This window comes from Octopus sinensis, linkage group LG2 (genome assembly GCF_006345805.1).
Source record: "Octopus sinensis linkage group LG2, ASM634580v1, whole genome shotgun sequence".
NCBI lineage: Eukaryota > Metazoa > Mollusca > Cephalopoda > Octopoda > Octopodidae > Octopus > Octopus sinensis.
In genome coordinates, this window is record NC_042998.1 from 107,821,835 (window position 1) to 107,834,519 (window position 12,685).

At 34.6% G+C, this 12,685-nt stretch overlaps 1 protein-coding gene across 2 annotated transcripts in view; it reads right to left on the reverse strand.

Annotated features, from left to right (window-relative positions):
* The window catches only part of LOC115232379 (major facilitator superfamily domain-containing protein 12), an 82,870-nt gene that overhangs the window by 35,838 nt on the left and 34,347 nt on the right, over window positions 1-12,685 (reverse strand). For both annotated transcript variants that reach the window (XM_036498843.1, XM_029802233.2), the window contains exons 3-5: window positions 12,428-12,635; window positions 7,522-7,630; window positions 6,006-6,188 (exon numbers count right to left, since the gene is read on the reverse strand). In XM_036498843.1, the coding sequence (XP_036354736.1) occupies window positions 6,006-6,188; window positions 7,522-7,630; window positions 12,428-12,635 (500 nt within the window). The remainder of the gene's footprint in view (window positions 1-6,005; window positions 6,189-7,521; window positions 7,631-12,427; window positions 12,636-12,685) is intronic.

The window sequence follows — 12,685 nt, forward strand, 5'->3', positions numbered from 1 at the left end:
TCCTTTTAAAAAGAGTATTTCAGGGCTTTTCACTGGAGAGAATGAAAAGAAAATTTAACGAATGGGATATTCGTTCAGAGATTTAAATAAATTAAAGATTATTTAATCTTATAGTGTGTATCAACTGAACTATGGGGCTGGGTTGTAAAGTTCATAAGCTGACTATGAAGGAGTGATGCTAGCTAGAGCCGTGAAATTATGCCTGCATTAGTTTCAACTCTTCTTTGTTCCTTTCCAGGTAAACTCACATCTGACAGTTCAAAGAAGATTTCAAAAGTAAATAGTAGCAACTTCCCTTGAAAATGAACAAAATTTGGCATTGTTGTGTTATCAAGTATCTGCAGAAAAAGGTTTTAATCCCCAAGAACATTCATACTGATATGATTACTGCATTAAGAGATGGCACTCCAGCTTTATCAACAGTGGATAAGTGGGCAGTGGAACTTAGGAAGGGAAGGAAGAATTTTGAAGATGATCCAAGGTCTGAAAGTCCTACAGCTACTACCACTGAGGAAAACACTGATAATGTTCACCATATGGTATGGATGACAGGTGATTGACTTTAATCAAATAGTTAATGCTATTAGCATATCCTGTGAGAGAGTTGAGAATATTCTTCAAAATGAATTTGGCATGATGAAGGTTTCTGCTCAGTGGGTGCCATGTCTTCTGACACCTGATCAAAAGCACACCAGGCTGACAACATCATGGAAAAATCTGATATTGTTTCAAGCAGATCAAGCTGGTTTCCTGGAGTGTTTCCTAACCCAGGACCAGTTTTGGGCTCATTACTTTGAGTCAGTAACAAAGAGACAATCTATGCAGTGGAAACAGCCCTCCTCACCTGCTCCAGAGAAGGCCAAGGCTGTTTCATCTGGAGGGAAGGTGATGAATTCAGTTTTTTGGGATGCAAAAGGCATTGAGTTTATTGATTATCTTCAGAAGGTTCACACCATCAATGGAGAGCACTATGCCAACAAACTATTCATATGCCAAGATATGAATAGTATCAAGACCAAACACCTAGAAAAACTGTTGAAAAGAATCTTGTTTCATCAGGACATTGCTCCAGCACACAAATTCTTTGTTTCAATAGCTGTTGGACTGTTTTGTATGATGGTGAATTTGAACTGGTTGATCACCCTCCCTATTCTCCTGATTTGGCCCCATTTGGCTATCATCTGTTCCCCAACATGAAAAAATATTTGGTTGAGAAGCAGTATAGCAGTGATGATGAAATCATATCAGCTGTTGAAGACTTTTTTTACCAACAGGATGAAAGCTCCTTCACCAGTGGGATCCAAGCACTGTAACACTGATGGAAGAAGCGTGTGAATTGCAAGGGAGACTATGTGACATTTAGTCACATTCCATGAGAATATTTTGGTCAGCTTATGAACTTTTCAGCTGACACTTCATACTAATTATGCCAGTCACATGGTAAATAAGAAAAAACAATAAAATAGCTATCATATTTATTGTTTAACTCTTATGTGAAAAGGACAGCTGACTAATTCAAACCAAGGCCCCTTAACAAGTAATACTTAAGGAGACAACTTAAAACGCTCCAGAGCTACATGGAATTCCAATTTCTTAAGTTCTTATTGGTTTTAAGAAGAGGAAATGGCACTTAACAATTACAAGTGGTCCCATAAATGCTTGTGTGTGTGTGGAGAGGGGGGGAGAGAGAAAGAGGGGAAAGAGAGAGAAAGTGATGGGGGATATTTGTTACTACCACCATTGAGGCTAGCAGCTTGACCTGCTTCTTTTGTACACAAGATAATGGGATGGATGTTTAACTGCTTAGTATTCAAACTGGCCATATCAGACCCAAAGATTCTACTTGTTTTATGTTCAAACTGGCCAGCTCCAGCCTCTCACATCTACTCTATGATCTCATTCCCCAAATGAACAAACATATCATCAATATCTCAAAGCTATGTGATAATGTATGATGAATTTTAAAAAATGTGAACAAATAAGTATTACATTTGACTGAGTGATCTGAATGCTAAGGGGTTAAATATCCTGAAGTTCCCTGTTGGTGAAACCAAACCTAAAACACATTTTTTAAATCAATTTATCCTGGAAAGAAATCACTTGACCCTGTCAAATGTAATGCTTATTTATTTACATTGTTTTGAATTAATCATGTATTATCTTGTAACTTTGAAATTTCAATGGCGTGATTATTTACTTTAGGTGTGAGAGGTTGGATTTGGCTGGTTTGAACATTAAACAAGTAGGATATTTGGGCTGGATATGGCTGTTTTAAATGCTAAAAGGTTAAGGAAGGCTTTATGAATGTATAGTGTGACAAGAACTATCTTAATTTTCTATTAAAAATGGGACTGCCATCATTAGTGAAATTACAAGTATAAATGTTAACTTTCTTTTTCTGTGATATTTTGTATCTGGCCTATCTTTATTACCTACATTTTGCAGCACTCCAATCCACTAAGATAACGGTGTTCCTTCTGTCACCTTCTCTTCATTAAACTCTTCAATCCTCTATCTGTCTCTACTTTAATCATTATACACCAGTGTACCACGTTCCTGAGTAAAGAAATTTCTTTGACCTATTCCAACAACTTAATTATCACCCTCACTTTACTTCCAATATATCAAAGATGATGGAAACATTCATAATCATTCCCTTTCCTCAATAACCATCAAGCAGTGCAGTTCCTGTAGTCATGCTCTATTACATCATAATCTTGAGATTAACAAAGACATTGATCATATTTGAGATGACAATTGCCCATATGTGGGCTGTATTCATCTCCTATCTGTTGAATCAGTTTCCTGCTAGATTATTTCCTTTTAGTGTGCACTGATGGGTCTCTCTGTGATTTGCATTCAATCAATTCTAGTATACCTAAAGATTATAACTCCAATACTCTTCCTTTTGTACATTAATGCTGTTATTTTTAACTAAACATATGATACCATCCCTCACTTCTCAATCATCTGACTTGGAAGTTTCGTTTTTAGTTTGGTCTCTATGGCTGGATGCCCTTCCAACACCAATCATTTTATAGATTTTACTGGATGCATTCTTTCATTGCACAGCTCTAGAGAGGCTGTCACATCTTCAATAAGACTAAAGGATCCTCCCAACCCAATACTTAACAAACAATATTGGGTGCATTTTATTGTGCCACTAGCAACAACAAAGATAGGGTGACAGAGTGATAGATAGCTTTATAGACTTAACTGTTGTTGGGGGCTGAATTATTTTCTGGTTCTAAAGAGAAAAGCTAGTTTTATCTTGGAGAAGACTTATCTTTTGTTTGCTTAGTACTACTGAATCTAAAACTAAGTTATGGTTACTTAAGCCTTGCAGCTGGTGGAAACATAAATTTTAAATAATTGTTAATTTATTTGCTAATGATTTGCAATTTCAACTTCAAAATGTCTTTAATATTTATTATTTAAAACAGCTATTTTATAATATATATTACACCTGTAATATCTGATAGGCATATTTTTGTTGAATGAGAGGTGGAATGGATTATACTCTCTGTTAGTCCCAAGCTTCTATATTGATTGAATGTGAATGTAGACATATGGTAATGGAGACGTATAAGGAAATATCAGATAGACTTCATAAACCAAAAAAAGAAAAAAAAATGGTTTTATGAATTGTTTTAATATGAACTTTGCATTTAGAAATTAATATAATTTAATGATAACTTTTCTCAATAATTTGGTTGTTATATTAAGTATGTCAGAATATATTGTTAATGATAATTTTTTGAACAACTGTTTAATGTCTTCCTAATATCAAATTAATATCTCCTCCAGTAGAATGCTTCATACAGTGACAGCTGTTAAAAAAGAGAATATTTTCTCTACAAATTGAGCACAATTCTACCATCAATGACATACTGTGTCTCATTTGTATGTGGAAGAGGAGGGTGTCCAAAGGCTGATCATCCTGACAACAGAACTCATTTCAAAATTAAAAACAATTAGCAGATAATAATAGTTGACATAGTTGCTTACTGGAATGATAATGAAACTGACTAATGGTAAATAATGGTTTTTAAACTGCTTCATTAACATCAGATGAATCTGCTCAGGCACAACAGTTATTATATCTATATAGAGCTGTAGTAACATTTGTATCTGGACAAAAACAGTATTTCTCATGGGCTATCCAGCCATAAAATCTGTTCTGATGAAATCTCAGAGTGACACACACATCTATATCATAGCCAAAACTATACACCGGAGTAGATGTTCTCAGCAGGACTAGATCATACTTCAGTTCTGAAAGAATGCTGACTAAAAAGATTCAACTACGACCTACTCTGGAGTACTTCATATACGAACTGAGATATTGTTGCTGTCATGCACAACAGCAGACTATATCAAAATACAAAAGAAAAGGCATCTGTCTCATTAACAGATTTTCACTCACAAACCCATTATAACCAAAAGCTCACCAAAATACTGTGTCCTCTCTATCTCTTCTATAACTATTACAACAGTTCCTACTTCTCTGAACTAATAAGCTGTGTAGGACTTGGTATATCAGCCTTTCCTCTTCCTCCTCCTCCTCCTTTAATGTCCATTGTCCATGCTGGCATGGGTTGGGTGGTTTGACAGGATCTAGTGAGCTTCAATGTCAGTTTTGGCATGGCAGATCATATATTAAATACGTGATCTATGAAAATCCAAACATCTTAAGGTTTACAAACTAGTTTGGAACAATTTTCTGTTCAACTATCTTTGTAACATGAAATTGTACTGAAGGTCACCTGCAACCTTTGTAACCCTTAAGTGTAATTTTAAGGGAGGAGTCTGGATTTTACATAAAAAAATACATTTTTGCACTTTATATATTTATTCTAATGTTCTTAAAATGTCAAATTATCTATAAACACAAATTTACATTTTTACCTCTTATCTAAATATTTATAATTTCTTTTCTGTATAGTAAATAAAATTTTCTTTTATTTGGCAAAATCAGATTTCACATGCAGTCTTCAAACAGAAAAAATTTCTAAGCTTGAAGGATCTCACAAGAGAGATGACTTACAAGAAACAAAGAAAAAGAGGGAAAAAAAGGTAAAACAAAAAACAGGAAAGAAGAATGACAACTATAAATACGAGGTGGTATTAAAAATTCCCCGGACTAGTCATGTTTAATAAAATATAACTTATTTACCTAAGTTTTAACATCACCTCCTTTGAAATAGTCACCTTGAGCAACAACACACCAGTCCCAGCATTCGTACCGCCTTGGGAATCTGGTCTGGAAGTCATTTTCCATAAGCGAGTCAAAGACCTTCTGTAATTTGCTTTTGATTTTGACAGTGGTGTTAAAACAGTGACCTTTGAGCTGCATTTTTGTCTTGGGGAAGGTGCTAAATCTGGTGAATGGGGCAGGTGTGAAAGTGGGGAGAGCTCAGTGATAGGGTGCATTGTTGTCATGAAGAATCCAATTCTTTGTGCTCTACAGTTCTGGTTACTTTCACTGAATGTCCTCATTTAAACACTTCAAAACATTGCAGGTCTGGCCCTGGGGTACTAATTTTCAATGCACAATACAATATTTCCAGGGGTGATGCTGGAGGCAGATCTTCCAGATTGCTCACCATCTTTCAGGGACAGTCTTCTGCTTCTGAAGTGTCCATGCCATTTGAAACATTGTGCATGACCCATTGCCTCATCACAACAAGCTTGCCAAAGCATGCTCATGTCTCTGTAGCAGACTTTCCACGTTTAATGCAAAATTTTATCATGGCTCTTTGTTCCAACATCCTGTCCATGACAAAAATAGTAGACTACAGCAGACACGTGGTCACAAAAACAAAAATTTCACAACTTGCAAAGTAAACATAGCAATGTCACTTGACACATTGCCAGCTCTCACTGCACACACAACCATGTACTGCCATCTGTTGGTGTGCTAGAGAACTAGTCCAGGAACTTTTTGATACCACCTTGTAAGAGAATGATGAGAATAAAGAATATGTTAAAAATGATCTGTATACCATGTAAAACTGTGGTTCATACCACCAGTCTTTCCATGTCATTATACTTTGAGTGCATGACAATAAACCTTCTTGTTCCTTGTTTTCTGCTGCAACTGGTGTGGAGTACATTTTCTCTGGGGAGAGAATATGAAATGTAAAGGAGAAAAATACTCCAATTCCAGTCACTATAAATACAAGTAGCTGAAAATAAAGAAACATTGTAAATGGAAAATATGTAAATAACAAATGCAAATGAGAGAAGAAGAAAATGAAGAGAATTTCTCTTTTACTGGTTCCAAATATTTAAGTTTTTTTTTTAAAACTTGTATCTTGTAGCTAATGAAAATACAAATGCACTGTTATATTTACTTGTAATTATTTTGTATTAACCCATTAGCATTCAAATTATTCTGTCAAATGAAATGCTTATTTATTCACATTGTTTTGAATTAATCAAGCATTGACTTGTAACTTCAAAATTTTGATGATGTGGTTGTTTATTTTTAGAATGACATTGTTGGGTATGTGTGAGATGTTGGATCTGACCAGTTTGAACATAAAAGAGGCAGAATATTGGCCAGCTATGGCCAGTTTAAATGCTAAAGAGTTAATAATGATTTCTAACATAAGCACAAGACCATATATTTAGGAGCAAGGGAATTCAGTACTAAACTTGTACTTCATTTATTTTAGTTAGGATGGAAGCTGTCAGGGTGTGTAACTAAGAAATAACAAACTTCTGAATGTAAATGGAATGGTCCTATGGGTTTTTGATTGAATACTTCACAAGCTTATCTGTTAATAAACAGATTGGTCCATTAAATGCTGCTGTACTGTTCATAATTAGTAGCAGGGATTTCAAGGATTGGAGAGATGGGTTTTCATACCTTTCCCTCAGAGTATTATTAATTATAGTCAAAAGAAATAGTTATCACCAGAAACTGGAAATGTCATAGCCTCAGCTCATTGGAGCTTTATTTCTATTATGGAATGTAATTGAACAAAAATATTTCACTTAACATCAACTGCTTCTGAAATTAAAATATGCTGGTATTGATTTTCACGTGAATATTTTAAAATCTTAATTCCTAGTTATCTCTGGGTATTTGACATTAATCTCAGCTTGACACTGACAAGTACATAGAATTATGTAAATTACTACATAACTAGATTTGTTGACTTTACAAGTGGATTTGTTTAGCCTCTGGATAGCCCTATTCAAGCAGCCTACAATCAAAGGTATTCCAGACATAAACACATCTATTTTCTTCTACACAAAGTATCTAGGATTACATTATCCAATATGTCCTTCCATTTTAAAACAGTAAAGTATGATTTGATAGTGATTTTACTCGTATTTCTAGCAAGCTGAAAGGCCACACAGAGGCTCCATCATTGACTTACAAATGTCTGGTAAGTCATATGATTTTGATGGTCTTTAAGGTGATGAACATATGATTGAAGCTGATGAGGCCACTAACAATTGAAATAGTCTGTAACAAAGTAATGAGATTAAAAGAGAAATATGTCTTACCTCAAACTTGCCACTATCTTTCCTTCCTAACTTTTCACCAACATTCATATTAAATATTATCCAAAATATAATATATACTGCTAAATTTGATAGCACTGTAAAAGCATAACTGAAAAAAGGAAAAATAAAAAAAACAAACTTATAATAGTGATGAAAGAAGAGAAAAATATTGAAACACATCAACAACTTGAAATGTATCCAGGATCTCAAGGCAGTGATTTTGGACTGAGAAGTGTAGTGGGTGGATTTTGTTGCTGTGGTCCAGGTTGGAACCCAGCCATAATAATAATAATGATAATAAATAATGTCAGTAGAATATGTATGTAGAGTGTCCTAATAAAGTAATTTTGGAATTTGCTTTTAATCCATAATTGAGTTATTTCATTCAAATTACATTTTGGACTTTGGACTGATAACACAATGAAAGTTGACTTATTCAAGTCTGTGAATGACATTTCAGGTAAGTTTGTGTGTGCCTTGAAGTGAACTGAGTAATGAGGGACTGAAAATATCTGTTGGTATCTGATACGCTATTCCATTTACTCCCCTGTACTGATTGCCATTACTTCCTCTTCTCCAGACCACCCAACCTATGCCAGAAGGAAAAGCAGATGTAAAAACAATGATGATGGGCTCTCTCTCTCTCTCTCTCTCTCTCTTTCACACACATGTATATATGACAGGTTCCTACAGTTTCTATCAATCAAACTCTACTTAAAAGGCATTAATCAGTCTATGGCTACAGGTAGAAGACACTTGCTCTATGTGGGATCAAATCTAGAACCATATGGTTACAGAGCAAACTATGTAACAACACAGCTATTTTTGCAACTATGTAAGGTCTCTTCCTTTTCTTATTTGAATCTATCGTATAAAAAAGGATTTGGTTTCTCTCTAACATAAACAAAGTTAGAAAAAACAACAATAGTGAAGAGTTACAGATTTTTAATGACAAAGTCAGAAAAGAAAGGGCAGTGCCCATGAGAGCTTTTTAATGCCCTTGAAACAGGAAGAAGAAAGCTCTATACAATGTTCATAATTTACTTCAAACACCACAGCTTTATTAAAAGTCGTTTAGTACATAACCACACTCTTATTTCACCCTCTTTCTTCATCAAATTATTGATGGTTAAACTTGATGTACCTGCAATGGTCTTGCAAGAAATGTTTAAGACAGTTGGTGTAGAGCTTATATATAATGTTCAGGCAAGTAATTTGCCAAGTGGCTCTTTTTGTTCTTGATCTGTGTATGCAATAGCAATTCTGTCTGGTATGTCATTTTCATCTTCATCATCATTTTAAGTAAACAAGTAGGTGGCTTTCCATTGAATGTCAATTATTAGACCTCAGTCTGGTATCCTTCCTTTATACACCTTTGCCACACTTTTAATTAAACTTGATAGTGAATGATGAAGTTGATACATTACTCTTTCCTACTTGTCTTTGATACAGAATGGATCATAATTGAAATTCTTGCCATTCTATATTTTAAGCCAATATGTAAAGCACTTTAGGTATCCCCTAGGCATCACTTCAGAGTGATAACAGGTATATTCAGACAGGATTAATTGGCCAGTGGTTATTAATACTTGTCAAAGTCTACAGTAATATTATCAATAACATTCAGTACTCTCATTAAAAACCAGCTGTTTGTTAATGACTACATAAAACTGGAAAAACTATCCTCAAATTACAGTCTTAAATAGTCTCTGTAGTTTGTTTCCAAAGAATTTGTTTTATATATGCAAATGACTTAAGCTTGAGAAGATTTTTGTCCCACTAACTTGTCTCAGTAATAGAACTTTCTCAAACTTTTTATAGCACCAGAACAATTCTTGATTTATTTGGAAAGTGTTTATGTAGTCTCTTCAATACTTATGCTGTACTATCAGGTACAGGTCTGAACTAAAGATTTTGTTCCATAGCAGAACAAAAACCACAAGCCAAAGACAGGATTTTTCTTTGCATCTACTTTTGATACTGTAACAGCTTGTGTTCTTTAAACATTTCAAAGCACATTTTGTTTTACAGTTCATTCAACTTTGCTTGTCATGATGTTCAGTAAAAATGGTTTAATGCATTTAAAAAAAAACGTGTATTAACTTATACAAGGCAAACTGATTTACATATTGGTGCCAGCTGTTTTCTTTCCACAACAAAATTATATTCAGTAGAGAAATATTATGATCTTTGATTCTATATTTTGTATCATAATTATAAATTTAACAGATGTCAACTAAGTATTGATATACAAATTAAATCACCCACCATGAATTAAGATAGATTTAAGTCTGGCTACAAGCTGTTTCTACTGGAACTACAGGGGCTCGAGTTACACTGATGTGAATTTTCAGAAGTCTGAAACTATGCAATCAATTTGATATCTCATATTCTGCTGATGAAACTTCATATTTCCAGTTTTACTGTTGTGTCTAATAATGACTCAACTCCATTTTCTAGATGAAAAGCATCTTTGAAGCACTTTCCAAGTTATATGGCTTGGATCATTTCTTTGCTAGAAACCTTTTGTAATATAAAGTTTCTCATTCTTCAAAGTTTTCAAACAATTGGCTAAGATTGGAATTTAAAGCTTGAAAAGCAGCATTTTCAAGCTCAAATTTAAAGATAATACAGCAAGCAAAATGAAGATAAAATTTAATGGTTTCATCTCAAAGCATATCAGTTAGATTATGTGCCATGTAATTACTTTTTATTTCAACAAGTGATAAAGTTAGCCACTTATATCCTTCTTGATATCCTCTCATTGCAGCAGGATAACTTGTACATATTTTGTTCAAACCAACTAATGTGTCATGTATTTCTATCATTCATTAGTAAATATGTTTTATTCTAATCATTTTGATGAAGAGTACTAGTGTTAAAATTAGGAAATTAAAAGGTAAGCAAGAAAATGCCTTTTGGCAGTATAAAGCAAAAATGTGGCCTGTTTACCTTTTTACCTTTTATTTGTTTCAGTCTTTAGATTGTGGCCATGCTGGGGCATTGCCTTCAAGGATTTTAGCTGAATGAACTGACCTCAATACATACCCTTTTTAAGCCTGGTCTATTAGTCTCTCTTGCCAAACCACTAAGTCACAGAGACATAAACAAATCAACACTGGGCATAGTCCGAGATAATGGTTGCTAATCCATGTTGCAGCACTAGACTAAGCTGAAGTATTCTATCACAGACTCTGACTACCTCGATTACATTATCAACCCATTTCTCCACAGGGAGTATACCTACACCCCTAACCCCATCAGTGTTCCCTACCTATGTTATACCTATGTTCTTTGCCTGTGAGGAACCGAGCAGTACTTCCTCTCCATCTTACTTCTTGGATGCAGCACAAATCTACAAGTCTCTGTTCAAGCATCTCAACAATCTCACTAGACCTACCTTTCAATGTGCCAACATAAGTGTGCTCACTCTGAGGGTGTGGAAGGTGTGTGCTAGCAAGACACTGGTATGGGGGACAGAAGCATTATGCATCTGAAAAGAATGCTTGCATGTGCAATTGACAGATCTTGTAAACATACAAATAGGCTTCAACCTGCATACACTTCCCCATCATTATATTTGCTTCATAATCATTATCCCTAAAAAGTTTGCTTGCATGGTTTGAAGTTTATTGGAAAAATACCTCACACACAAGCTATTTTATGATGCTCATGGCATGTGATTCAGCAAGTAATAATAAGTAGAAGCACTCCTCTGTTGTGTTAAGGCTATCTCAATTTACAGGATTTCACACTTACAGGAACTGTAAAGTATAGTCTGTAATTTTGTTCTTACAGAAACTTTGATAAATTTTAAGTATTTAAAAGCTACACTTTCTTCTTAGCTAAAAGGTTGCTTCTCTCTACTTTAACTAAGATCAAAGTATAGTTCACAATTTGAAAAACTGTAATCCTGATACATACACACTTACACATATATATATGTTGTGTGTGTGTGTCTGTGTGTGCATGCATGCACGTGCATGTGTGTGTGTTTAAGTATGCAAGTGTTTAGCAGAGAAGAAAATAAGGCCTCTGTAAAGTTGGTTGAGATTTGTTTTGGCAAGGAACCAAAAGGACTAGGTGCAATTTGAGAAGCAAGAAAGCTTACAGGCTGTGTGAATTCTAGCCCAGTTTCAAAGAGTGGATGAGATTTGCCAGGCTTGTAAGCCTTGATTTTGCTCAAACAGCAGTAGCAACAAGCCACTTGTGGGACTTGGGACACTGAAATTTTGTTGCATGTGAGATGTGAAGGGATATGCCTAAATAGATAACATGTTTGATAATCTTTGTAAAATAATGGAACAGAATGGAAGTGTAAAATTTTTACATTTCTCTTTAATGGAGGGGACCTTTAGATATTCAAGAGACCCTTCTTAGTTGAAAAAGTCTCAAACAATGTATCAGCTGAATATTCCTCTCTTATAGGCCCTGATGAGTGGGCAGTAGCAGACTTGTAGTATCAAGTATTGTGTGCATTGTAATGTTTGACACATGGAAACACACACAACTCACAAGCTCAAGCATGTACACAAACACACACCCACACACAGGGTACAAGCACCAATGGGCAGCTGTAGCCATATGTACAAATGCCAGGAAAACAGAAACAAGAAGAATATTTCACAAAGGAAAATAAAATGTCTTTTACAGATATGAAACATTAAAGTTATAAGGAAAGTAAAAATGGGGAGTTGTGATGTTGATACCTTTCTCTAAAGTGAAGTGACTAAATGGATTAACAACATACAGTTGGACAATGTATAAATATGTGTATGCATAAATGTCTGTTTAAATGCATGTATTAATGTATGCTTATATGTATGTATACATACATGTAGGTATATGTACCGTTTTCTTTGAAATCTGAAAAATTCTTGCGGCCAATATAAAAATAGAACCTTACCGTATACTGTTCAGTGACACACGTTCATGTTTGTTTTTGGTCAATTCTGGGATGAGAGACAGATGGGAAATCTGAACATTTGCCCAACCAAATTGAAAAACCAGGATGAAGGATATGTAGTATATTAGTTGTATGGAATCTGGCTCATTGTCACAAGTAATGCAGGGATTGAAGATAAAAGGAAAGCTCAAAAGAACACAGAAAGTACCTAAATTAAGAGAAAAACCAAAGTTTAAATAAAAAAAGGTTTAATCTTAA